General features: G+C 53.2%; 1 protein-coding gene across 5 annotated transcripts; it reads right to left on the bottom strand.

Moving 5' to 3' along the window:
• Positions 1-1,039: 1,039 nt before the first annotated feature.
• Positions 1,040-26,949, bottom strand: LOC133397649 (sodium/potassium/calcium exchanger 2-like). Of its 5 annotated transcripts, none has more exons than XM_061668790.1 (12): positions 26,831-26,949; positions 20,528-21,599; positions 13,463-13,501; positions 12,848-12,956; positions 11,060-11,074; positions 8,864-8,914; positions 6,888-6,986; positions 6,144-6,226; positions 4,704-4,838; positions 4,529-4,618; positions 4,269-4,435; positions 1,040-2,892 (listed from the first exon to the last, which is right to left on the bottom strand). In XM_061668790.1, exons 2-12 carry the CDS (start codon positions 21,410-21,412, stop codon positions 2,643-2,645), a joined length of 1,923 nt encoding a protein of 640 aa, XP_061524774.1. In that variant the 5' UTR covers positions 21,413-21,599; positions 26,831-26,949; the 3' UTR covers positions 1,040-2,642. The 5 variants fall into 5 exon arrangements, with proteins under 5 accessions (XP_061524774.1, XP_061524769.1, XP_061524771.1 ...); XM_061668785.1 differs by lacking the exon at positions 26,831-26,949 and adding an exon at positions 22,244-25,121; XM_061668787.1 differs by lacking the exons at positions 8,864-8,914; positions 26,831-26,949 and adding an exon at positions 22,244-25,121.
• Between the last annotated feature and the right edge of the window lie 549 nt (positions 26,950-27,498).

Here is a 27,498-nt window from a genome sequence, read left to right as displayed (position 1 = left end):
GACATGTGCAGCGCCCCCGACTCCCGGACGGCATATCCGACCGGCGGCGGGCTCCGCGTTGTGGTAAGGCCCACAAAGTCAACGCTTCCATCCGTGCAATTGGGAAACGCTATCCGTCGATTGAGTCCAAGTTTTACAGCTCATTGTACTGCAGCGATTTTCAAAGTCATCGCTAACATCGGCTGCGACCTTTCGCTCTTGACTTCATCATCGGCAACAGAAAGAGCGATGAAGGCTCAGCCGTCACAAATATCGAAGATATGACAACGGTGTTAGTCATGCATCTGTTGAGTGCGAAACAGACCCGTTTTACGTAGTTGCGCTCACGGGCCTCCAAAGCTGCGCCGGAACTGTCGATCGGTCAACTTTCAACTTTTCAAGCTTTCCATATTTCGAGTTGTGCTCAGGACAACATTTGTGTCTCCTTTGCCCAACTTTGCTGTCGTGGATATTTGTTTGCGCTGCCGTTCGTCGAAATAGCCTTTATTGGAAATATGTCACCAAAGGTGCTCCAATACTGATGTATTATAGTATAAAATATATTCACTAACAACAAGAAATTATACAGCGCCCCCCTGGAGAAAATCCCACCAATACTGCAACGAAGCGCGCGCCATAAACTGTTGCGTTGATGTATCGCGGTGTCCAAATCTGACCACAAGAGGGCGGCACATTTCCACTTTTAACCACATAGAGCGACCTGTTATGCGATTAAAATAGCATATATTAGACAATAATAATCATAATAAATAAATAAATATATACATTCATCGAATACTGCTTGAATTGTCCCAAAAACAAATCAATTAAAACAACTTCCATTTTAGAGTCACTACGCTATCCAGAATGCTATAAACAAACAAATAAATAAATAAATAAATAACATAAATACAGTCGCACGGGGTGCGTTCGCCATTTTCTATCCACTCCGGTTCCCATGATGCATAGCGTCGGTTTTCATACCAATACAAACAGGCACGAGGTAAAAACTCCTACTACTAATAATAATACCAAAAAAAAAAATTCAGTAGACATTAAGTTGCATATTAGAATCAGATCAGCTTTATTCGTTTCGTCATGTGACTTTGTTTTTACATAGAGACAAATGCGTTGTACATCAATAGATTATATGGTTCATTTGGATCTGTATATATGTACACGTGAAATCCAGATTACATTAACACCAAGAAAACGAAGAGATTTCCAGTGCAAAACGTTTCCTTGGTGCCAGCGGTCGAGTCCCACGCTCGCTCACCTCGGTAAGCCAATCAAAAGTCCTTCCGACGTCTACTTTGGAGCGCACCTCCCATTAAGTGCACACTTGTCAGAGAGGACGATTGTCCAAACTCAAGCAAAATTAGATGGGACTGACAATATAATACAGGATATACCGCACAAGCCTTCGAGAGGCAGTTAGTGGATCTTTCATGCTTGGTTTTTTTGCACTTCGATACGTGAACAAATGTTGGCAGCAGCAACCCTACATTTGCTCAACATCGGTAGAAAAAAAAAGAAGTCCTATCCAAAGCGGTTTTGCTCTTTTGAAACGAAAGGACAAAAATAGATATTTACGAAGTAAAACCTGCTATCCTTTCTAAGTGAATGCATAAAAGTCAACAGTTCAGTTGTACGGTCGGTGGGTCACCAGGCCAAAGAGAGGCCGAGGTAAGCGGGGGCGGGCGAGCGGGTTAGGGTTCGGTGGACGGGTGCGGGCCAGACGCACGACAACACGTATATTGCTCTTTATTCTCAGAGATTGAGATTGAGATTGAGATTGAGGTTAGAAGTTCAGGGGTGTCCGTTTTGATAGGTTCCATAGCTACTGATAGGCTGACAACTAAGGGAAGGTCATCGCAGCTTGCACACCTTGTTGACCAGAAAGCCAACGAGACATCAGGCAGCCTACGCGTCTTCTACGTGGAGACGGAGCACGAGTTTGCATGGGATGCAACGTGCTGGAAAAGTCTACATTTTGGTGTACGCCTGGTCGAAATGTGGAAGGAGCGGAAGATTCCCCCGCGAGTGTCATTTTCTTGTCTTCTCGCAGGCAGCTGGGAGGAGAGCCAAAGCGCTCCACGCTGCCCATCAATTGTGACGCGTTCTCGCCAAATGTATTCTTTCCGCTTCGCAGTCAGTGTTTTTGCGCGGTGCGAGTGTCTGTGGTGTTATCTACAATCAGAGGGAGCAGATTGTCCTGCTACAGTTCGTCTAATGCTACTGCTAATTATCTCATGGAAAAGTGTTGAAACTGAAAAAGAAAATCCTCTGAAGAGGATTCAGAGGATTTCACGGTTCAGAGGACCACGGTGAAGAAGGAAGTGGGTTTTTTGTTGAAGGAGCCTCTTCACTGACAGGAGACGCCGTCTTGCGTCGTCTTCATCTGTTCAAGGAACGTGAGGTGCTTCTCCTTCTCCTCAACCCGCCAGCCTTGAAAAGCCCATTCTAACGACACTAACGGCATGCATGACGCTTCTACATTTGGCCGCAATGCGCCCCCCTCCCTTCCCCCGCTACCGAAATAACTAAATGGCCGAGAGCAAGTTTTGCGCATCCGCCCGCCGCACGTTCTCCCGACTGCGTCGCACAGGAGAGCCGCCCGGGATGATTTTTGTCGCTAAGGGGAAAAGGGGGGACCGGGGGGCTCAGACCGACACGGGACAGATGAGCACGCGGTCCTCCAGCATGACGCTGACCACCAGGAAGACGAAGTAGAGCATGAACATGATGAAGCCCAGCAGCTTGCTCAGGCGCCACTTGCAGGCGGCGATGGAGATGATGACGAAGAGGAGCATGAGGAAGAGCAGCACGATGGCGCAGAAGAGGCCGTTGGAGCTCACCGCCACCGGTTGCAAGCCGCTGAGCAGGGACCACATGAGCCACGGGAACGGGAGTCTGCAAGTGCACAAAACGCCATCGGAGGGACCGAGAGTCACGTCGCCGACTTTCGGACTCGGGACTCAAACCTTCGGAAAGACACGGCGGAACCTCGCTTTTCATACGCGCTACTTTTCACGTCGTTCGGTTTGACCGCTTGTCGGGGAGTCAAACGTTTGTCCCGCTTTTCGTACACCCGCTGACATTTCGCACCCAGAAAAAATCAAATACAATAAAAACGCGACGTTCCTCGTCAGTTGCGGAAAAAGGACGGCAAGAAGGCGTACGGACGCGTCGGGGCAAGGTCGGCGTCGCGTCCTGTCAAAAGTCAGACCTTCAAAATAAAAGCGATCACAGTTTCGCCGCCCTTTCTTGGGCCCGCGGGGGGCTCCTTCAGCAGTCGCGCTCGATCAACAAGCACTAAATTGTTCGCTTGCCACTTTGGGGCCAAATCAAGTGTGCTGGAACTCTTCTTGGAATGATACAATTCGTGCGGTTTTCCAACGGCGAAGTATTGTTCCTTTTGTAACCGGGCGCGTCTTATTTTGCAGAAAAAGAGAGTATTTTTCAAGGTGAGGAAAAACTAAATGTACACTCAATTACAAGCAAATCACGGAAAATCACGGAAAAAAGGGTCTGGTGGAACCCGTGGGGGCGTGGCATAAGCACCTGCGGGAACGATCGCAACGGCGCCACCTCGGCCGGGAAAAGCCCCGGTCGTGCACGTGAACTCGGCGAGCCGGCAGCGGGCGATGCCGCCCGGTCGAGCGTCGGCTATCGGGTGAGGAAAGCGGCAAATAGGCCGACGGCGACGTCCGACTTTTTCCCAGATGATGTTCCGAATGTACGACTGCCAGCTTTTGCAAATGTGACAAAAAGTAGTGTTGTTGTTGTTTTTAATGCAAACTTTTGTAAAAAATTTCCACCACTTCTGATTCAAACATTCAGTTTGTACGCACGAGCGTTCACCTTCAAAGAGAAAGTAAAGCGCAGGTTCCCCCCCAATGAAAACAGCAGTCAAAGAAATCAGCCTCACTGCCAATCCGTCGCAGAGCTCAAGCGGGCGAACGCGCGATTCGGCAAAACGGGACGGCGAAGGAGACCGTTTTAAAGCAACCGTGTGGGGACTTTAAACGTCGTTAAACACGAGATGTCACCAAGATGACAACGTTGAATGTTTAGGCTACGTTCGTCTCTCCATAGATCATATTCGTATCCGTAAGAAATCAACATTTTGGACGCAAAAGTCACGAAGTCAGCTAACCGGGTTTGCCGCGCGACGGCGTACGGAACAACGTGACGAGACGCCGAACCGTTTTGAATCCGATCTCTCCGAGGGGAGGCGGGGACGTCGAAAACGAGCTCGACGGCCCGCTCGTCGTCCGCCGACGTACCCGACAGTGATGTCGAAGATGTTGGAGCCGACGGAGCTGGACACGGCCATGTCGCCCAGGCCCTTGCGTGCCACGATCACGCTGGTGATGAGGTCGGGGATGGAGGTCCCGGCCGCTAATATGGTCAGGCCCATAATCTCCTCCGTAATCCCGATGGTCTCCCCGACCTGCGAAAAAGAAGCACCGAAAGCTTCGGCGTCAATCAAAGCTCGTCTGCCGCGCCGGCTATTTTGCGAGCCGCATTTGGGAGGCGCTGTCACCTGGTGAGCCCACCACACCATCAGGTAGGAGAAGGCCGCGATCCAGCAGATGGCACCCACGAAGGTGAGGGGGAAGAACCTCTTCGACGACTACGGACGAGGAGGAGGAAGACGACGAGACAACAGACGTCAGCGACGCGCCGGCGTTGGCGCGGCGGGAAAGGAACGGGCCTACCGGTTTCCTGACGTCGGGCAGCGTCAACCAGAGCGGGAGGACGACGGGCATGACGAAGAGGTAGGTGAAGCGCTTGCGGCCGGACTCGGGCCAGGACAGGCTGAGGGGCTGGTCGTCGTCCTCCTCGTCTTCGGCCTGAAAGCCCACATCCGCCGTCAGCGAGGCGCTTTCACTCGGCTTTCGCCTCCTGCGAATCGCTCGGCCTCCTCCTCGACCCGCGTCGGGCAAAGCCCGCGCGCCGGGACGCCGTCGCGGCTCTATTTGGAATCCGCTCGGGAGGCGGCGCTCCCCGCTCCCCAAATGCCAGCCCCCCACGGGGGCCTTTCCGGCCCCCCTGCCGCGGCCCGCGAGGCGCTGTGACATTTGATCGGAGTATCGGACCGGGAGAGACGGGCTCCATTTACACGAGCTGCCGACGTATACCGTCGCTCTTCTTCAAACGGGATGTTATTTCCATCCCGACGGTATGCGCCAAATTCATTTGAGCTTCTCCAAAGACGCAACGACTCACAAATTCCCTGTCGCCGCTTGCAATTCCAAAGATTTTGCTTTCTATCTTTCTAATGTTCAAAAAGGCGATATTTTCATGCAGTCAGGGATCATTTAAATCAATAAACGATGTCAATAAAGGGGGGGGGGGGATTATTAGTTTAGCTTCCAGGAAATTGTGCCGCAATTTTGCAACTTGACCTCAGCTCTCCCCTTCACTTCTGAACGCTTTTGCCAAAGAATCCGTGTGATGGGCGCGCGGAGGCGTGAGCGACTCCCGCCGTCTTCTTGGACCGCACGCGCGCCCAAAAATATCCGCGCAGGCACGTCAGTCGACGCGCGACCCGGGCCGCCGACGTTCTGGCACAATAAGCGCTTTGCGCTCGGACGACGGCCAACTCGCGCCTCTAAAATGCCGGGGTGTCGAATTGCAGTCCACAAAGTCAACGGAAAGAGTTTGTTCCGTTCGTTCGTGAGCAAGAAATATCTCGACGTTAATAAAAGTGAAGACAAAATTGCAATTTGGGTCGAGATCGGAGCGCACGATTTGCTTTTGGGGGCCCCCGACACCTGGAGCCGTAAGTCGACAAGCGCGACTCATTCTGAAAAGGCCGCCGCGGATTAGTAGCCAGCTAACATTCGCCACTTGTTGCTGGGCGTCGAGAAACCGCAGCAAACGTCGTACTTTTTGGTTTGCCGTTTGCCGTTTTAGCGAGGCGATGACGACCAAATAAATAGAAATGCAGTCAACCCCCCCCACAAAGATTTTTTGCCCCCACTGAAAAGTTTGCAATTGCCTTTAGATGCCACAAGATGGCGGCGGGGACAACGCTCCGGCCTGACCCGAAGAAGCAACGTTTTTATGTCATTTGAAATTTACGATTCCGCTCTTCGACGAAATCCGGCTGCAGTCGGAGAACGCGTCGACGAGCGAGCGGAAATCTTCCTTACCGCTTCCCCCTCTTGGCCGGCGGTGCCGTTCATGGGCGGCGTCACCTCCACTTGCACGCTGGAGCTGTTTGGCAGGTTCTTATCTGCGCAGGAAGGTGAGAGATGGAAAAGACTCCATGACGACCAGCAACCATCTCGATTTCACGTCCCCAATTCGAAACCCAGCCAGTCAAAAGCTATAATCGCCACGCTCGAGGCTTTCATCAGACCCCCCCAAAAAAGCCTCCGTCCGCCGCGCGCTGTGTTGCCTAGCGTACAATTAAGAGGCTAACATGTTAATGCGGCGCTGTTAGCATAATTCCGCTTCCCTTTGATTGCGCCGCACAACACCGTTCGTCCGTCGTCCACTTTCGAGGGACGAGCGCGCGCGCGCGCGATCGGCCGCCGGGCCCCGGGATGCAAATTGCGCTGGGAAGAATCCATTAGGCACCGTTCTGCGCTGGCCTTCTCAAGTTCTTCCGCACCAAAGGCGTCCGAGCGTGGGGCCTTGCTCAAATGGAAAGCAGTCTTCCCCAAATTGAGCAAAATGATCCAATTTCACGGAGTGATTTGTCTTTGTTGATCAATGGCAGCTAACGGGCAAAGGGACGAAACTTCCTCGACGAACGCACATCCTCGCGAATCGACACGGTTCACACGCCCCAGTTTTTGTTCGGTGGCGTGCTGTGAATTTTTCTTGGGCTGCGTGCGTTGGCTCACTAGGGGTTCGGGTTAGCGCCGCCGCCGCCGCCGTCTGTTTCCTACCTGAACGGCTGGCGACTCCGTTGGCCTTCTCGCTGTCCTCCACTTGACATTTCTTTTTGGCGATCTTGTGAAGAATGGAGGCTTTCTCTCGGAATTTCCCTGCAAAACAAGAGCCGGCGCGCTCGTTAAAACGGGCGACCGACCGAGTTTCCTCGCCGAAAAGCCGGCGGCGAGGCGGGTCTGCGCCGCTCCTGACGTCAAATAAAGCGACGCTCCCGCACGTCCTCGTCTTCGGCGGGCGAGTCGCTCACGTTCGGGGTCTGGAGGTCAGCACGCTCACGTCGCTTTCTTTTCAGCGCGTCGAAAGCTAACGAGAGGGGTCAGAGGTTAGTGGCACACGAAAGCAAAGTTTCTAACGGGAGACGACGACTGCCCCCTTCACAGCATCTCGCGCTCCTTTTCCGCAATCGGCAGCGTCCCCTCGGACCGCGAGGAGGCGCCGGATGGCGGCGTTTCGCCGTGTGCGGTTTCGTGACGACAAATTAGCCTTGCCCGGCCGCTAACTAACCGTCAAACAAACGCGAGGACGCTTTTGCTGCTTCGGACGCACGTTCGGAGCAAATGACACCAACGTACGTCTCCATCCATGGCTGGACGACAGCGCTCGATTGAAAAAAAAACGGAAAGCGGTGACGCACGGAGGCGAAATGAAAAATCGGACGTCGATGAAACGCCGTGACCTCGCCGCTTGCGTAAGCGGCGTGCCCTCGAGGCCTCGCGACGTTCTCACGCGAGGCGCCGGCTTCACGCGCGGGACGTTTTCCTGTCGCCGCAATCGTCCGCATCAAGTGACATCGTCGTTCGTAGCCTTTCTTGCAATATAAAAGGAGGTACGCGTGGGACTTTGCCAGAAGAGCAGGACCGCGTGCGTGCCCTGCCTCCAACCGCTCGGCCCGCTGCAATCGATGGCTTTTTCATTTTTGGAGGGCACGGCTGATTTGGCAGCGCCCGACACGCTGCCAATGTCAATATGCGCTCTGTGACCTTCCAGCAAAATCGCCGGGCAACAACTGCCTCCGTCTCATCTCCGCCGTTACGCACGCTCGCGCATCTTTTCATTGTTTTTGTTGCGGTTGTTCAATGAGACGAGATGAGATGAGACGAGATGAGATGAGATCAAACCTTTTCAAAGGTAGCCCGGCCACATTCTGCTGGAAACGTGAGCTAACGTAACAGGATTTCATTGTGTTGCTCTTTTCTGCACTAAATCGGAATTGATTTGTTGTCATGGGCTAGCTGCAACTGCCACTGCAACTGCAACAACAATCCCAGTTGAAACATTCCACCATTGTTTTCATTGTGAGGCCACGGGGTTTTCAAGTCGAACCTTTCAACCGAAATTCTCCCTTCATTGGCTTTAAAATGAGAAATGTGTTTCCCGGGAGGCCCGGCCAACACGCGCACATTAGAGTTGCGCAATCTCCTCGAAGAGCGAGACACTCGATCGCCTCGAAAATAAATGGAAAGCTTCAAGTTGTCGCTGGTGTTACAATTTGTCGTAACGCGAGCTCTGCTTCTTATGAAAGCGCCGTGCGGCCGACTCACTCCACTCGGGCGAATGCGGCGACGTCGGCCGCCGCGAGCGGAAGCTCGCTCGCGAATGATGGATTCCTCAGCCGAAGAAAGAAAAGGAAAGACGAAAACCCTCCGTAGGAGGCACGAGTGACCGAGCGTGCCTCTTTGATAAGCACTTCAAAATAACACCGGCAACCTGAACAGTAACGACTCGAGAAGGTGCGGAAGCGCTGCACGTATTCACGCAAATGATAACGACAACACAAAACCGCCACGGCCGCCGCCATTTGCCCTTTGCCCTTTGCCCTTTGCCCTCTGCGGTGAAATCTCAGGGAAAAAGGACAAACCGCGGCAGCCGGGCACAGGCAAAACAACAAGACAAACACAAAGGAAGAATGAAGGTGAGGCGCTCGTGGCGGAGATGGAGACGGCAAAAAGAAGGGAACATTTTCGGGCCTTACCTTCCTCAGTCATTGAGTGATAATATTTTAGTTTCCCATAAGTCCCAAGCTCTACAAGGCCACAGCAAAAGACAAGGAAGGGTCAGGGCAACGGACACACAGAGAAAAGGAAAAGCGTCAACACCGCTGCGCGCGCGCGCAGCGCACACTGAACGGGAAGTTATCAGCTGCGTAAGAGCCAAGCGGCAACAGAAACATTGACTGGCCGACCGTGCCGCCAACATGCGACATGCGACGTGCAACAAAAACAAAGCAAAACAGACGAGTCCTCCTCTCCTCCTCTCAAAAGCTCGGCTGGGGGATCGAACCGATTCGAATCGCCCCGCAATTAGCATTCGCGGTACGTCGTCGCTGTCGGGCGACCTCCGAATACGTCATCACAAATCAATACGATTGGTCTGTCCCCTAACCAATTGAAAGTGTTGAAAACAAATCCGATTAAAAAAAAAAAAGCTCGCGGCATTCTGTCGCCTCGAGATCGAAAGTCTGGTTCGACGGCTGTCGAAGAATCACCGGTCGGCCACGGAAAACGGGCTCCTTTGCGCCGGTTCAATTGGGACAGTTTGGGAAGACGATGCGGCCGCAGCCGTTTGCGTTTGCGAAGTATTAAAAAAGGCTTTTTGTCCAGTCGGGGCTCGGCGCGAGCGCACACTTTGACGGGGACGCTTTACACGATTACAGTCCGATGAGCGGAGCCGCCATTTTTTGGAGCGGATAAAATTCGCGATTGAAGATGATTTTGGGCCGGCGGTAAATACAAACTCGAATGACCTTTTGTGAAAAGTCGTCATTTCGGAGACGCGAGGATTCGGACGACGGCGACGATACGCCGTCCGCCGGATTCCGAACGTCGCTGGTGTACGATTGACGCGACGGGGCCGCGCTCGAGCTGACGCGGGGCCGAGGGGGCGATTGAACCGCCGCGCGATCGCTGCGCTCCCCCGTTCCCGGGAGAGAGAGGTGGGAGTTGTTTACCGGGGGCCCTCTTGCCCTTGCAGCATGCCCTCTAAACCTACGCCCAGCCATCTGACTGAGCGCACGCACAGCCGCTCTGTCTCGCTCGTGCCGGAGCGGGAGCTTCAGTGCGGGGAGGGGGAGGGGGAGGGGGAGGGGGTAAAAAAGCTTTTAGCATCCGTTGGTTCACTTGGCTGGCGCGAGGCTGCTCACAGGACGCGGAAGCGTGGCGTGCAACGTGCTCTTCTCTTCGTATGCGCGTACACGTGACGGCTCGCCGCGGCCTCGCGCTTTTTCACTACTTTGACAGAATATTGAAGTTGAAAGATTTGAAGTACACATGAAAAGCAACGACAGCAAATATTTGGAGTCTTCGCTTTTGCGCTACCTCAGTCCAGCAAGCGTTCAGTACTTATTGAAGTAGAACTACAGATACTTGGAAAGGGAAGTATCGGTAATGTAGTGAAATACAAAAGTCCTGCTTTTTTTTTTTTTACTGTCAATCACATACAATATCTGTTTTGATAACTTGACATGCCTGATGAAAAAAATTCTCAGCACACAAAACAGTTTTATCACCTGCCATTGGGCGAAAAAAAAATGAATTAAGAGCTCGCTAGCGTCGGTGGTTGACTTGCCCTTTTTTGGTGTTGTCATCTGAGGAGGGGGAAGAAAAAGCAACAGGCCTCTTTTGACAAAGAAACCAAGTATAGCTCGAGTATCTGTCTTCTAGCGTAGGCAGTGAGAGTAAAACGCCATCGGAAAAATTCCTTCTCACACCAAAAAGAGAGATACCTGAAGTTTTTTCCCCTCACGGCGACATCAGAGAGTGATTTTGTTTTGGCGCGACACGAAGGAGGCGCTCTTGAGACAGCACGCTCCAAGAAATCCCCCGTAAAAACGAGCCCTCCCCGCGCGGCCGAGGTCATCTTTAATCCCTCGTCAGGTTCATCGATGAGAAATCCCGAGGAAGGTCGCCCGTCTGGCCGGGACGCCGACGCGGGACTGCCGATAACCGTCGAGCGGAGGGAGAGGAGGGGCTCGGTGAGGAAAAAACGACGCGGCGATGGTCGAAGAAGTCCGGCGGGGGGAGAAGACATCCACGGAGGAGGATGGGTAGACGGACACGGTCGACCAACGGCGGCACGAAACGCTAAGGGGGCACATTGGGAGCGGGAGTTGCCCGCCAGGTTGTCAGAAGGAGGGAAGGGGGCGGGGCTTACACAAACGAGATCAACTCACCGGAGTCCGCAAATTCTGAGGGGGAAAGTAGAAGAAAGAAGTGGAGAGACACAAACAGACACGCGATAAATTTCCTTGGAGCCCGAGGTGAAAGTCAACGCAAAGCGTTCCCAATCCGGTCACATTCCACGAGCTCGTTCTTGCGCGCGCACGTCACCGCTTTCGGAAAACATCCAGCGGCCCGCACAGAAACTCTCCGCAATGGACACCGCTCATCTCGCGACAAGGCAGTAGACAGTAGGACGATCCACAGAAGAGTCGCGACGCTCGTACGACGAGACTTGCAATTCAATTCCTCGGTTTCCGTCGGAAACCAAAAGCTGCGCAACTGGATTGGGAACGCAATTCGGCTCCTATTCGTGCAAAATGAAGTATATCACGAGGGACGGGCGAGTACCCGAAGCAGGTGTCGGGCCCGATTACTCGGGATCGGCGCTCGCGAAGGCGGCCGACGGCGGCCGTCCACGCTCGAGGTCGTCAAAACGTCCCGTCGGCGGCGCCGCGGCGGTTGCGCACAGTCGGCCGACCGGCTTTGCTCGCAATTATCTGCCGACGTGTTCGTTGAAATTCGATGTCAAAAAAAGCACTAGTCCGCAGGTGTCAAACTCAAGGCCCGGGGGCCAAATCATGTCACGTGGCCCGCGAAAGCAAATCATCGGCGTCAACTTCCATGATTCTTTCTTGCTCAAATTTTCAGAACATAACAATAAATGGTATCGTTGAGACATCGCAAGACATCGGTATCCATCGATTTGTTATTTGTACGTAACATTCTTATGAGGTGCTAAACACTGATATGGTTTCCCAGTCGACGGCCCTCCGAGGTAAACCGTGACTACAATGCGGCCCGCGACGAAAACGAGTTGGACGCACCTGCACTGGTGGTATCGGTACGCTGTAGCGGCGAGTACTCAAGTTTGAATACTTGTACCGGTCTCGGTCTGAAAAAAGCGGTATCGAACAACCCGACATATAATACCGACGGTTAACGTAAAGCCCATTTTGACGCATCGAGTCCAAACAGTGAAGGTGCGGAAGTCGAAACGCAACCTCAGACTTTCTCCTCAGCTCTGACAACTGATTTTGAGAACCGTCCATGAAAAATAGATGCACGCACGCACGCACGCACGGCGCCCACCCACGCGCGCCAGAGGGCGCGGGCATACACGCCGCGCACCCGCAGCCAAAAACGCTCCGAGACGACGGCAAAACTGCCATCAGACGACCTTCCCGCGTGCGCACGCGGACCTTTCCGGCAAACACGACACGCTCGCCATTTGCGCCGATAGGTTTCCGTTTTCCTGTGCAATGCGTTTACATTCATTGCAATCTGCCATCATCTGGAGCACCGTAGAGGTCTCTCTCGGGGAGGAGCGCCGAGATCTCGCAGGTTTTTGCTTTTTACCGGTCGAGACCGAACGACGGCGAAACTTCGGGATGCGGCGTACGAGATGATCCGCGCTAATGGGCGCTCGAAAGTCCATCTGGGCGCAGCGTACTAATGTCCGGCGAGCGGACTCATTCCAGGCTCGGCTCGCCTCGCCCGGTCGCTTTTGAGTTGCCGCCAGCCACAGAATTGTGGAATTCCAAACTGTTAGGATCTTGAAAGTCACATTTCTTATTTGCATCCTCTTTATCAATTTGAAAGAACAACAATCAGAAAACAACAGAACAGGTAAGTGAGAACAATTTGTGGGAAATAAGGTTTGTGGACTTGAGCCAGCTTGAAAAGGGTGGACACACCGCAGATGTCACCAACCGCGCCGGGCTCAAATCCCAAAAGCTCACCTTCACTCAAAGGGTCCAGGGTGTGAATCATGAGCTGGAAAATGCTGTTCCTCATCAAGCTGTTGTGCAAGGAGGCCGAGCTGCCCCCCCGTTGGAGTCGAGGTCTGGCCTGCGAGGAGAGCGGGGGGGAGAGAGAGAGAGAGAGAGAGAGAGAGAGAGAGAGAGAGACGGCGTGAAAAAGCATCTCGACGCGCTCCCTCCCACGAGAAGCTCCATTCAGTCGTGAGGGAGAAAAGTCCCAGCTGCTCCGCTTTTGCGTCAAACCCACAGCGGAACCCGTCTGCGTCTAACGGGAGGCGCTCGGGTCGGGTCGCACTTAAAGCGGCCTTTGCGTTCCCGTGCGCGCCGCCGAGGCCGTTCCGCCCTTCCGTGCTCGACCTTTGGGAGCCCTCTTGCCCGCGGGCGGCGTCAGGTGTTAATGGCGCGGCCCCTTTCCTCCGAACCCAGCGGCTCACCCGTGCGCCTGGATTTTCTACGTAACAGTGGTTTTGGACGCAGGCAACGACTCCGGGTCGGATGAAGTGAAGACAAAGTCACGGTACGGCGGAGGACACGCGCGTCACGCTATCGAAGAGCCACACGAAAAAGGCAATCTCAACGAGACGGGACACCTACCGACAACTTGCCGTCGTCCTCGGGCGCCCCCGGACTCGCCTTCTCGTCCGATCGGTCAGAAAAGAAGGCGGGAGAGAAAGAGAGAAAAGAACGAGACAAAGATGTGAAGCGTGCCGCACACAACGAGAGAGAGACGTCACGGCGCACGCGCGCTCACGGTGACCGGACGGGACGGGACGGGACGAGGAGGAGGAGGACCACAAAACACGTTTGAGGTTTTTGAAAGCGCGCACCCGCCGACGTCACCGCCTCGCTCGAGAAAGCGGGAAACGGCTCGAACGGGGATTTCGGCCTTCGTCCCTGAAATTCACACCTTTTCTGCATGATCACCCAACGACCGGATCATTTCTTGACTTTTCTGTTGCCGAAACGCTGAAATGGAACGCGCGCTACTAGCAGGCTAGCCGCGGCGTTTTGCCGAACGACTCGGAAACGAGCCGAGCAAACATTTTCGACACGGCCGTGAGACGGTCGGGCTGTACTGCGTCATACGCTCACGCGGACACGGACCAAGAACAATAGGACGTCTTCTACCACAACTGTTCCAGGAGTCCTTTTTTTTGCAGAGGATCAAGAATATAAGCCGTGTGTTGCGCCAACGCTATTGTCGAACGATCCGTTGCTTCTGCGACTGCTGACCGCGAGCACGTCGACGGCGTTTCGCGTTGTTCGGCCTGAAGGCTTTGCCGCTTTTGAGTTTTAAATCGTGCGATCGGCTGCCAACCCGTCGTGACGACGAGCGGCTCAGAAAACGGATGGACGGATAGTTTGAAATCGACAACGTGCCATTATCTGTTTTCTGGCGAGTTTGACAGAGAACTGCGGCCGGGAGCGGGTTCCTTCTTCGGACAGGTCTCCGCAGACCGACGTCGAAAAGAAAAGAAAAAGAAAGAAAGTCACGTTCGTTCGAGCCTCGGAGAGGCTCGACAAACTCGGGAACGGCCAAAAGAAAGTGCGAGTGGCTGCCGGTTGTCATGGCAACTTTCGGAGAGCGGACGCGCGACTCAGGCCGGGAGTCGAAGAACGGCTCCCTCGCCTGCCGTCCTTCTGGCTCGTCTGTTTTTGAAAGGCGCACGTGTGGGAAAGGTTCCTCTGAAAGCTTCTCGCGATATGACTTTTGCGGAGGCATTCCGGCATTTCCCAGCCTCCGCTCTTGTTTTCGACAAAATGCGGAGGCGCTGACAAGATCCTCCGTGCCCGTGAGTCACACGATCTGGATCCTGGTCTCAAAGGATTGAAATTGTGCAGAAATGACACTTCCGTGGCTCGATTCCAGAAAATAGCGGCCGACACTCTGGAAAGCGATGTCAGAGATGTGTTTCGAAATACGCTGAAAACGCGCAAGAAGCTTCTGCTCTGAAATCGAGCGACTGCGGCGCGAAGCCGCAGGGGTTCGATACCGATCGTTTCCCGGGCCAATTCCTCAAGCTTGAATTGCTCCTTTTCGCTCGCTCCTCCTCAACGGAGGCGAGTGCCGGTGCCGTGAAGCCAACGTTAAATATTAGGACTAATAATCGCATCGAGGGATTCGTATGTTTGCGCGCCCCTCTCATACCCGCCTTGCACGTCGGACGTGACGTCACATCAGGATGCGGACGAGCAAGACGGACGGGGCGGTTGAAGATCCCACGGCGCTACGCTTCGGGGAATTATCGCTCTGCAAAGTGTGGCACGCGTGAGCGCCGCCGCTTCGGGCTCACCAATTGCCAGCAGATTAACTGGGATTTTGTTCCGGCAGGGGATCGGCGGCGTTAGAAGCGCGACGCGATTAACCACCGATTGCATTTGTTCTTCACATCAAGAATAAATGAAGAACAAAACAAGAATACAAGTTAATAGTGTACATCCTAAATGTGTTTGTTGCATTTCACATGATACCACGTTGACCTCGTGACAGACGCACACAGTTTAGACACTTTTCCATATGACAACTATGTCAGTGTTCCCTAAAAGGTCCAAAATGATCAAGATGCAACAGTTTCAGGCAAGGTTCAAAAGTGCAACGATGAGCGGAACCTTTGCAAAATCTCAGACAAACTAATAGATTGCAGCGCAAGGCGGATCGAATGTTTGAGACGGCAGCAGAACGGCACATGACCAGCGAGAGCCGATCGCAAGCGTCGGCGTTCGAACGACGTCGTGATATGAATTGTTTTGTTTTTTTCCTCAAATGCAATGAAAATTGTAATCGTGGAAATTTCCAAAAGCATCGACAATATTATGACACTTTTTCTCCCAGTCATGTCATGGATGACGATGACATCCATTTTGGAATTCAATGACATCGTCTCGTTACACGTCATGAGTTAGGAGTGCCCCGCCGAACGGCATTTTAAAGTTGATTTTTTTTTTTGCTTCGAGTTCTGAGCCAAATCTTCAATTACGACTCAGTGAGCGAAAGTGAGGTGAAAAAAAGGCCGATTCGGCACGCGGTCGAGGAGCGCCCGTCGCCGTCGCCGTCGACCGAACGAACGAACGAACGAGACAAGCACCCAAATAGGAAACGGCGACGCTCGCAAAGAGCCGCCGTAGGCCGCGACGTTGTGGCTCGCTAGGCCCCGCCCCTTAAAGGCACACATCCTTCACGCCAAAACTGCAGTTCAGCCGCAATCGCAGTGAAGAAAAAAGAATGAAAAGACATTTTCTAATTTTCTAATGCTTTTATACCGTCGGGCTATTCTGGAACGAATGAACGTTCAATTCTTGGATAAATTGAGTTGGGTATGGTACTATTGGACATTTGCAGCTTCCTTTTTAGCAACGGTGCGCATCGATTGGGTTTTGTAAGCCCCCGTTCTCGCAATTGTCTACTACTTTTTGCCACGCTCCCTTTCGGGGTCCCACCCGTAGCAAACGGGTGGAGCCGACCGATCGAGGGCGTGAAGTCCGTCGCGCAGATCACCGCAAAAAAAGCGGCACTGCAAAAGCTCAAATCTCACCTTCCTTGTTCATTTCTCTTATTTTTTTGTCAAACAATAAAAAATAAATGAAAACAAAAAAAATCTTACTCGAAATTATTTTAGGAGATTTTTACGTTTTTTCTCAATTTTAAGATACAATATCTTATTTTCCAAATCTTATCAAGTCAATGTATATTAATTCTAGTGGCAAAATGTGTTGTTTGAAGGGCCAATGGAACTAGCACGAAGTATAAATTCGCCAGGTAAGATTCGATTTTTTTTTCTCCTAAGGCGGCGCGTCATGGAAATGATGAAGCGGCAGCCAAGTGTGACGTTCCCGCTGTGAGTGGTTTTGTGCCGCCTCCTCCGAGCAAATCTGCAGGGGACAGAAGAGCCTCCGAGATTTGGCCGTATGCGCTCCTCGCTTTCAGCCATTGCCCTCTCTTTCCATTTTGCCTGGAGATGATAATGACCATCTTTTAGGGGCGGTTGGTATCAAATTTGCACAAGTCAAGAAGCCGCCCACTTGCTAATTAGTAACCCCTTCATTTTTTCCTAACAAGCAGAACTAATTACAGAAGCTGCCAGCTTGGCTGATTTCCCACAAGGCAGCGCTTCACCCAGCCACCAATCGGGTGCCAGCTTCTGGGAGACGCAAGAGGACGGAAGCACAAAATTGCTGCGTCACCTTAAAAAGGCAAATGCGGCTTTTCGATCATCGATTCATCGATCGATCGTTACTGTCGATCGGGTGGAATTGAGCGCACATCGACTCAAGTGAGGCCACATCAAAACACGCTTCCTCTTTTCCAAAACGTGAAACCGGAGAATGATTCCCCCCCCCCCCCCCACTTTCCTCCATGTTGGTCCCGATGAGCCGCGTGACCTTGGGAGCCATTTAGCTTCCCGTCAGCCCCGGGGGGTGGGGGGGCGGCATACAAAATGCTGAGGGTCCCGGTTGTCATTTCATACAACCGGCGAGATAACGATCCCAGTGCCCTTCACGTGATGCGTTTACAGTGCAGTTATCTAATTCAACCTCGCGTTCAGAAATAGCTCGGGATCGATAGAGCTCTCAGTTTCTTGCGTCGCTATCGGACTCGGCCCCCGAAAAACGACGACGACACGACAGCAACCCTGCATGCGCAGTATGCTGCCCGAGACTTTCAAGAACGCTCCATCGTGAGAGGCTTTGACCTTGATTTGACTTTCCAGATCGTTAAAAGCAAACCTAAGCGCTGGTTGCCTTGAGAAAAGAATGCAGCGAGTGAGGGAGCTGTCCGCGGTGCTTAAATGTGAGACAAACAATCATCGGCTCCACTTTCAATTTCTTCCAATTCAAGCGCCCGCGGCGTACGGCGAGCGCCGAGGGGACCGACATTATTCATCCGGAATCCAGAAGTGGGCCGCACAATGGCTGCACGCATGACGATAATTTGTTTTTCAAATGGCACGCCGCGATGTTTAACTCCTTTTGAATGCACTCCAATATGCTAATCCGCCTGAGATCACACAATAAGCACCTGGGATGCAAATGAGCGCGACGAGCGACCGACGCGGCCCCGAACAACAACGGTCGTGCTGCAGCTGCGCCGGATGATAGAACTTGGACTCTTTTATTGTCCTGCTGAGATCAAACTCAACAAACAGCTCTTCCATTGTCTAAAGTCAGGCGGTAAGGTAAAGAAAGAAAGAAAAAAAAAAAAAATAAAAATATATATATATATTATACATTGCCATCTAGTGCAAGAGTATGTCATTGTTCTGCCCGTCCACTATACGGGGCTGGCATAGATACAGTAGAGGAGGAACAATACATTATTTGTCGTGAAGAAATTACCTTTCAGGCCAGTGAAGTGAAATTGGTTCGTTTCCCGCGGCGCAATTGCCCACGTCTCACGGGAGACGATTTGCCGGCAGGTGGGAGTCGCTGAAGCGAGTGGACAGATATTGGCGCGTGAGCGCACGTTCTCAAGTTTCACGTTGCACCGAACGAGACAACGCCGACAGGGAAGGAAGCGCCAGCAGTCTACTTTGTCAGCGATCTTTGAAGATGGAAAATCTGGCTCCGGCATACGCTATTTATAGCTCGCTAATGCAGCGGCAAGCGGAGGTCGTAACCCTTCCCGTGTCGGCGGAAGCAACATCTGCCTCCCTGCGCCGGCGACCTATCTGACGACGACGGAGGAATCTTAACCGTTTGCTTCGTCGACCAGATTTTCTCACCGATTGACGATAAAGCCGACGTGAGGAATAGATGACGGCTTGCGCTCCCAGGCTCCCCCTGCAGTCACGGAGTTGAATTAAATCCGCCGTGAACGCATTTTAATGACGAGGAGACGTGTCGGAGGTCGGAAGCGGCATCGCGCGACCTCATTTGACCCCTCTGCCAATACGTGGGGACCCACCCGGTTGTCCGCTAATCGGACCTTTCGGCGGGCACCCCGCTTGACTGGCGTCGCATCGGGTCGCCAAGCAGCAGATTAAAAAGCTTCGCAGAACGGGAGACAGTTTGCGATACCGTGCGCCGAACCGGTCTACGGCTTGACGGACGCATTTTCTTCACACGACTACGAATCTTAAAATAATCACTTTTCGCCGCACTCCGGTCAAAAGCCCTTGCGAGATTACCCCGCCGAGCGGGCGCTCATTAAGTCGACAAAGGTTTTAGGCAGCGGTCGGGATGAACAAATCGGTAAAGACGTCCTTCCCGCATCTGTGCCGCCCAAATCAAATCACACGCTGTGCACCGACCGGGATTAGCGCACGGACTGAGCGACGCGCTACAATTCCGATGCGCGACTTCGCTCCTTTCCCCTGACTTTTAAACTCGAACGACAACAAAAGCGACTTCCGGCAGACTCGAGGCTCAACGAGTGCTTGAGGCCTCTGTGGTTTTCCTTTGAAAGTCCAAAGTTTCAGTCCTGCGGGGGGCCGGCACACGAGCGTTTGGTTTTCCCTTCTTGCCGTTCGTTGTCAATGAAGCTAACCGATACACGGGGTGGCTCAAAAGTAGGCCGAGTCAACCGGGTTTCCAATGACGGTTGGGATAATTACCCGGACAGCCGATTGTAATTCGATAGAAAAACACACTTAACCCATGCACTGCCAACCCTCCCGGTTACGACGCGTATTCGGCATCTGACGCTGAAACAAAATGCACAGATCGAAAACGTGAAACCACGAGAAGCCTTCTCGTCACCCTGACCCATTTTGTCACGATCGGCACGTTACCCAGCAGTTTTGTGTACCGTAATACAAGGTAGCCTACTGTATGCCATAACGATGATGATAAAGTGTCCTCACAAGGCAATACGTCCCGCCTCGGGCCTCACGTGTGTCGCAACGCATCGTGGGAACGTCACGACCGAGAAGCTGTTCCTCTTCTGTCAAACTGCGTCGAGTCAGGCGGCTGCCGCCGTCTGTCAGGCGACGCTGTAATTCGTCCCGATGTGAGGGCGCGACACAGCCATCCGTCCGGCCGTCTGAGCCGCTTCTCCTCGCTCGACGCCTGCTAAATTGCTAATTAAAACCCAAAATAACACACGCGCGTCCCAAAAGCGTCAAGACTTGATGAAAAATGGCAAGTCTTTGGAAGATTACGCTCCAATTACGTGGGGCCTTCGTCGCCATAATTAGCCCGGACGACTCATCGGACTGCTGGCCAATTCCCAACATCGCCAGCACGGGCGCCCGCTCATCGCAGTCCGCACCCGCAATGCTTCGCAGGCAGCTCAAGGTCACCTCGCTTCCCCGCTTCCTCCCTCGCCTGTCAAACGCACAAATTGAGCGCAATCCTTGTGCAAAAACAAAGTCGTGCCTCTTCTATTTCGATTTGAAAAGGCGAGCTCGCGGCCAATCTTGCCCGAATTGAGGCCGGACGCGACGACGCGCTCCGCCTCGTGTCACGAGGAACGCTACAGCCGCGCTGATAATCTGCACGATGGCAACGCTCGGCGTGAAGTCGCCGCGCCTCGGCCAGCTGCGGCGATGTCATCCGGAATGAGCCGTTCCACGAGCGAGGTTTCGCCGCGCGCCTGAAACGGACGTCTTTTTGTCTCGGTCGGCGCGATTTGAAGCGAGGCTCTTTCTGGAACGGCGAGCCAAATAATGTGGAAATTTCGCATCTGCTGGTTTTGGGAAGGTGACGGAGAAGCCCACTCACCTTGGGCTGCACCTCCACCTCCACCACTTGGTTCTTGTTCATGCAGTTCTTGACGAAGCCCTCCACAGTTCCGTTGAACTTCATGAAGATGACGTAGGCGGCGTATCCCGACAGCAGCGTGACACTTTCCCACACGGAGATGAAGTTATCGAGGAAGAAGACTATGAGCAGGACGAGGTCCAGGATGTAGAAGGAGACGTCGCGGAAGAGCGGCCACCACGTCAGGTTGAGGATCTCCTTGGAGAAGATGGCGCACATGCCGATGACAAAGAGGATGTTGAAGACGGCCGAGCCCACGATGGTGCCGATGCCCACGTTGCTGTGCGAGATGAAGACGCCGATGATGGACGTGAAGAGCTCGGGGGCCGAGCCGCCCGCCGCCATGAAGGTGGCGCCGGCCACGTCGTCCGAGATGGTCAGCTTCTCGGTGATGACCGTGAGCGCCGGGACGAAGAACTCGTCGCACACGATGGCCAAGGCGATGAACATGTAGATCATGCCGAACATGTGGAGGATGACCGCGCCCCGGCGCCTCTCCTGGAGGCTGAAGAGGTCCGGCGGGTACTCCCCTTGGCTTTCGTTGCCATCCGCGGTGGATTTCATGGCGACCGGCCCGTCGGCCTCGTCGCGCTGCCGGCTGAAGAGCAGAGTCCGGCGGGGCGCCGGCTGCCAGAGGCTCTCCCGGGGGACCGCCGAATCGCCGAAAGCGACGGAGTTCCACGTCAAGGCGCAGACGGAGACGGCGCTTAGAGCCAGCAGGCTCGCCGCGAAGCCCAAGATCCGCACGGGGCTCAGTTTTCGCCGCAGACGCCGGTGAGCCCTCCGCTCGCAGGGCGCCGCCGCGACGGGCTGCGGCTCGGCCGGCCGGAAGCACGGCGGACCCATCTCTGCGCGGTTCCGCGGCGCGCCCTGGCTCCGGCTGGCTCGGTAGGATGAGGGGAAAGTCGGGTGGGTTTTACCGGGGATGGTAAAACATGGTTTGGACCTCAAATGTGTTAAAAAGACTGCTGGCGCTTTCCTGGATCTGGCTTGCCAAAAGTCGTCTTCATAGTAGCCTCTGCTGGAAAAACAACTGAAGAATAAAAGACACAGTGAGCATTTACAGCACGAGATTTTAGTTTGGTTGTCGCTCCAGGGCCACGTAACGGGTCTAAAATATGAAATAACGGCAGCGGCAGCAAGAAGAAAATGAATTTGTCACGAGTATCGCCAGATGCTGTACTTATTCGGACATTTTCTTTCGGAGCACAATTGCGTGCGAATCCATATCGATTGTACCGTAACGGGCATAAATCGACACCTACTGTACTTCGATTTGGGACAAGGCGTGTAACCAACTGAGACCAACGTTTTGGAGACGCCTGAGAAAAAGAATAAGAAACAGTCCAGGTTCCTGTTCGACACGCAATACCGAGAACTTGATTTTTAACCGCAGTCGGAGAAATAACGAGGAGGCCGTCAGAAAGCGGGCGTCCGAACGGTGACGACGCTGCTGAAAACGGCCGATTACGATGATTGTTATTAGCGTCCGCTTATTTTGACAGGGTTGAAAGCTGAAAGCCCATCTGCCGTGCCGGCAACTCTGCCCTTCACTGATGCGCTTGCCCTCTTAGCTGTTTTCAAGGAAAAGAAAGAGGGGGGGGGGGGGGGGGGGGGGGGGGGGGACACAAGCCGACGTCTGCGCGGCGGACGCGGACGTGCGAGGTCTCGTCTTACCTCAGACGCGGGCGGAAGACGGCGGCGCGTCGCAAACGTGCAGTCCGGTGCCCTCTGGCTCTCGTTCGGCACCAAAATGTCACCGGGCTCGGCTGCGGCGACGGATAGAGGAGGAGCTTTTGACAGGGGAGGGGGAGGAGCGGGCGGGTGGCGGGCGGGCGGGCGGGGGGAGGAAAGAAATGCGCGCGCCTCCTCTCTGGCTTCACTTCACAGTCTCGGCTCAGCGGCGGCATCCGTCCCGCTCGCTCGGTCGGATGAGAGCAAACGCATTCGTCGGTTCGGAAAAAAAGCTCGCGCTTAGCCGGGCCGACCGCGTGATTTGGATGAATCGAGTCGGGTAAAGAGGCCCCCCCGCGCCCCCTGCCGGGTTCGAGCTGCCGCAGGCGAGGGGGCTTCTGGTGATGTCGCACGTTACCATGGTTACAGAGCCACGGCAGCTCTCCCGCCGTTTCTATCCCCGCTTCCCCTCCTCTTTCCCGCCCGCCGTCCCGCACGAACAGGTGGCCGCGCTCCGGGCCGCGAGCTGATCGGCGGGCGGGCCGGCCTAAGGTCATTTCAAGGTTACACGCGAGACACGGCGTGGGCGGGCTCGGCATCCCCGCATTTCATCCGCCGACTCCAGCAGTCCTTCCCTGCACTATCGCCGATAAGTAACGAAAACAGCAAAAGCTACTCGCCCCCTTTTTCAGCCTTGTAACGACATGCGGTCGGAGGTCACGGAAGGAAGGTCGAGGAGGGCCAATACAGCCCCCATTGGCTCGCGCCCAGCTAGTTATCGCGACGCCCAAATTTCACCACGTGCGGAAACAGTAGGCGCCGGGGTACGTGACGTGACGACCGCCGACTTGACCGCAAGAGATATTCTTCCTTTGATTTCCTCGTGGCGGAATGAAACTCAAACCTTTCTGAAGCAAGAATGCGTTGTGTGTCGCCGGCACCGGTCAAAACAATTCATCTTGCGCTGGTGGAATAAGAATGACCCAGAATAATTCGGGCGAAATCATTTTCGCCGCAGAGCGGAAGCGAGCGTCGCGTCTCCCTCGGATGCAATTTCGTACACGTGACCTCTTCCGGTCGACCGACACTTGACACATTGAAACTCGAGAGGGAGAGAAAAAGGCTCAAATCCTCAGATCCTGTTTTCTCAGTCTTGTCGTGTTTCGTGTACGATCGATGGGGACGCTCGAGTTTTGTCCCCCAGAAGTACGGAAACGCCAGGCTCAAAAGTATGTATCATAGATCACGATTGACTGACCTCATTGATTGACCTTCTCTCCCAACCCCTCCCGATTGGCCTCCGTTACCTAACAGGAAGCGCGCAGGCGGCCCGCGTCGATGGCCGCCGCCCGGCACTATCGACGCTTCGGATTCTTCGAAACGCTCCGAACGCCTTTGGGACCCGAATGAAACGGACGCGTTGCGTCGCTCGACCCTTTAACACAAGTCTGCCCGAGGCCTCGAGGGGCCCTCGGAGGAGCCCGGCTGGCGATCGCGAGCCGATCGGAGGGGACGTTCTTACGGGCGTCCGATCGGCGCGCGTGGTCCTCGCACCCGTTTTCCCGTGCGACGACATCCGTCAATAGCTTTCTCATCGAACCAGATCTCTCCAGGCCGCCCCGATCTGGCTGCCTTTCCAGCATAAAAGCGTTGACCGGTCACGGGTCACGAAGGATTGGACGGGACGGGGCCGACGCTTGTTTTGCTTTGACAAAAACCGGAGAAATTTCCACGCCGGCCCCGGCTCGCCCCCTTCGAAGCCCGCCCCTCGCTCGGGCCCGGCGGCTAAATCCGAGCCTTTGTGCTCCACATAGTTGTATGGATTTGTCAGCATTGGGGCAGGGGCGGCGGGGGCCAGATAGAGCCATGATAAGCAAGCACGTTTTTCCAGCCAACGGGGGGCGGGGGGGGGGACAATTGACCTCGGCGAGCTATCGAGCTCGCGTGATCAATAACGCGCCACGCTTCCCCCACGGACTCGATGCCAGAGGAAGCCTCACGGCAGAGGCTCGGGCCGGACCGCCGCCGCCCGGGAGAGCCGGTCAGCAAAACAATAGGCCTACCGCGGGATTCTGGGGGGGGGGAACGGCCCAGCGAATGCGTCGCCAGTGGCAAATTTAAAGAGCGGGAAAACAGAAAATCTGTTTGGTGGCGCCGGAGCCATGAAGAAATGGATCATCCTCGAGCAGGTTTGAGTGCTGCACCTGATTAAAGAACGATTTCACACATACGGAACAAATAGAAATACAGCGAAGCTCAGCCTCTGGTTAGTGGATGTCAGCTTTGAATGATATTTTGACAGTTGGTGACGATTGTCGACGATTGTCATTTGCATCCGAACGCAATCAAATATCCTTCGCGTGCCAATTTGAGTCGTTTAATGCGGTTCAAGACGGTGGCACTTGGAGAGCCGCGTCATTTTTGATGGAACCAGTTTGAGAATGACTGCTCCTGCTCAGACTTTTACTCAAGTCCTATTTTCCGAGGTGGCTAACTTCTACCAAAGTTTTTCCCCGTTTGTGGCCAGAACGGAAGCGAAGTGTTTCCTGCTCCAAAGTCAAACGCGTGAGCCGGGATTCGATTCTAACGGGGGCAGCAGGTTTCAATCTCGGCAGATTACACGGAACGCGTCGGGGGGCACGGGGTCTTGCGTAACGGAGCGCGCTTGAGGTGACGCGCTTCGCCAATCGGCAATGACCCCCCAAACAATTTCACTCGGGAACTAGAAGACGATACCCTGGATCCGGAGGACGCTCGCTGCCTTTTGAAAAGATTAAGCCTGCAGATGTTCCTCATTTTTTGTTCTGTATGTGTGTGCAGCCTTAATACAAATCTTCCCACGAAAAGCAGGTTAATCCCACATTGCCCCCCCCCCCCCCCCCCCTCCACACACACACACACACACACGTGGATCTAATCCCACCAGTCCTTTAAAAACAGGTGTCAAACTCATGGCCCGGGGGCAAGATTGGGCCCACCACATGATTTCTTGAACGCAAATGAAGTCCACTTGATGTTTCTGGTTAAATAGATTTGTTCCTTACATTTTGCCACAAACATTTGCACATTTTCTTGGCATTTCTTCTCACAAAATATTCAACAGTTGCAAACTTAGGTCTTTGCTTGTCACTATTTTCCCTGACTTCCGATTTCAAATGCATACGCACAATGATCAATTGTGTATAAGCAGTAAGATGACGAGGCGATGATGTATTTATGATTTTCACAGTCATAACGGTCCTGAGAGGGAAACCAGATCTGGGACATGATTAAAAAAAAAAAAAAAAAAAAACAATAACCGGAAAGCGTAGTTGCAAAAACGATCGAAATCAAGTTTCGTTGACTGGCGGAAAGCTCGGCAAACTCGCCACCTGTCGGACGACTTTCCTACTTTTGGAGACGTGTGCCCACAACGAGCCATCCGAAGTACACTTGCGCACGTTTTCTATAGTCACACGATTTCTCTTTCTTTCTCGTTGGATTATTTCAAATGTTATCCGTTGATAATATTTGTCGTGTGCCGAGAGAGTTGGCTTGTATTTGTGTTACTTTGTCTCCCTCTGTTGGTGGTCTGGCGCAATCAACGATTTTCTTGTTAAGTGGCGCCTCTGTTCTGATCACAGGGTTAAGGTTAGGGCTGTTGGGACTAAACCTAACCCTACACCTCCAGCCGTCGTGCAGCTCCACTTTTCTCAAACTAACACGACGAGAAGGAACGCAGCGCCACACCCCCGAGGCCAAACGGAAGGGTTTGGCGCCGCCTTGTGGCTCCGTCAAACAACGACCACGCGTCCACAACCATACCTAATCTGGCTCCAGCGATTGTCACGATTAGGAGTTAAATTGAGGAACTCGGCAAAAGCGCCAATCGGCTGGAAGCATCTTCGACGTTAGGCGAGGCTGGATTTGTAGCTTTTGCAGCGCGACCCCAAACCAAAGTCACGGTTTTGTCCTGTCGGCGGTTGTCACTCACACATGATGAAAAGGTCGAGGAATCGAAACCGGTGGTAACAAGAGCTCTCTTTTTTTTTTTTTTATTCTCTCCACAGAAATGTCAACTACAATATCTTCTGAAAAACACACTTGCCACCGGTAATGCAGTCTGACTCGGAACTATATAGGCATAAAAAAAAAGTGACAAATGCCAGCATGTTGGAAGGAACAGGACATCTAATGGAATCGCTGCTCTCATTACACAATAAGTCACGAAGTCACGAGGAACGTGCTCAAACGGAAACATCGAGTCCAAAGCCCGACGAGGACATGAAATAGTGCGATTGCTATTTGTCTTCGACGCACAATAACTTCTATTGGGAAACATGGCGAAATGTCCAAATAAAAGAAGCGACATGACCACAAGTCCTCCCCTCGAGCGCTCGCATTCAATTCAACGTCACTCCGAAGGCTTCGTGTTCGATCATCTTCGACCTCAGTCGTGTGGAAGCGACGCAAACTCACGGACTCCGTTCTGTTCAGACGGCCACGGAATGACTTCCTTCGATCGCGGAGGTTTTGCGCACACTTGTGAATCCTCGCTGTCATTTCATCTTTGTTTCGAAGGTCGGCGAACACTCCTTGAAATCCACTCACCGCCCGTCCGTATGGTTTCGAACTAGTTTTTGCCGGTGAAAAGCGATTGATTGGAGTCTCGCGTCTTCGCTCGCCGTTGAGGGTTGAAGTTTCCGCTCGAGGAGGCCACGTTGCTTTGGTTGAGCACGTCAGAAGAATTGGCTTCCCCGTTCTTCATCCAGTAGGATCAATTCTTTCAATCATGCACCTACGTCTCGACGTGTTTGTTTGTTTTTTGTCGCAGCACACCGACCGCCTGCATATGAGAAGTTTGCAGACACACGAGCAGCGTAACCTTTTTGTGCTTTTCAAAGTAAAATGATAGCTATTCTAAAACAATCCAATCGTTCGTATGACCCGTTGGTGATCCAAGTGATCTAAAACCTTGTGGCGAACCTCAACCAAAAAGTACTTCAACCAAAAAAATAAAACTCAAAATTCCCCTTTTTAAATTAGGCCTAGATTTTATTTGGAAAAAGACTCCGGATCTACCGTGATCGCGAACGTTGGGTACCCCTGATCTAAACTATCATTATTATTCATATCATCATCATATTTATAGAATATGTATGCGGGAAGGCCATTTTAGGACAGGGAATGACATTATTATTCGTAGTAGTAAGTTTGATATTTAAAGATATGCGCGCTTATAGGAATGTTTACTCGCGTTAATGATTGCTGCTATTCGC

Source organism: Phycodurus eques, chromosome 23 (genome assembly GCF_024500275.1).
Source record: "Phycodurus eques isolate BA_2022a chromosome 23, UOR_Pequ_1.1, whole genome shotgun sequence".
NCBI classification, from domain to species: Eukaryota; Metazoa; Chordata; class Actinopteri; order Syngnathiformes; family Syngnathidae; genus Phycodurus; species Phycodurus eques.
Note: the sequence above shows the minus strand (reverse complement) of the source record. Positions and strands in the feature narration are given on the sequence as shown.

Bases quoted from the DNA above. Each gene is read 5' to 3' on its own strand.
- LOC133397649 (XM_061668785.1), bottom strand. From the start codon at position 22,839: ATGCCGAGCCCGCCCACGCCGTGTCTCGCGTGTAACCTTGAAATGACC. The intron at 13,502-20,527 runs GTGAGTGGGCTT...TCGGACGAGAAG, and splicing joins AGGTGGAGGTGCAGCCCAAG to GCGAGTCCGGGGGCGCCCGA. The intron at 4,619-4,703 runs GTAGGCCCGTTC...CCTCGTCCGTAG, and splicing joins TGCCCGACGTCAGGAAACCG to TCGTCGAAGAGGTTCTTCCC.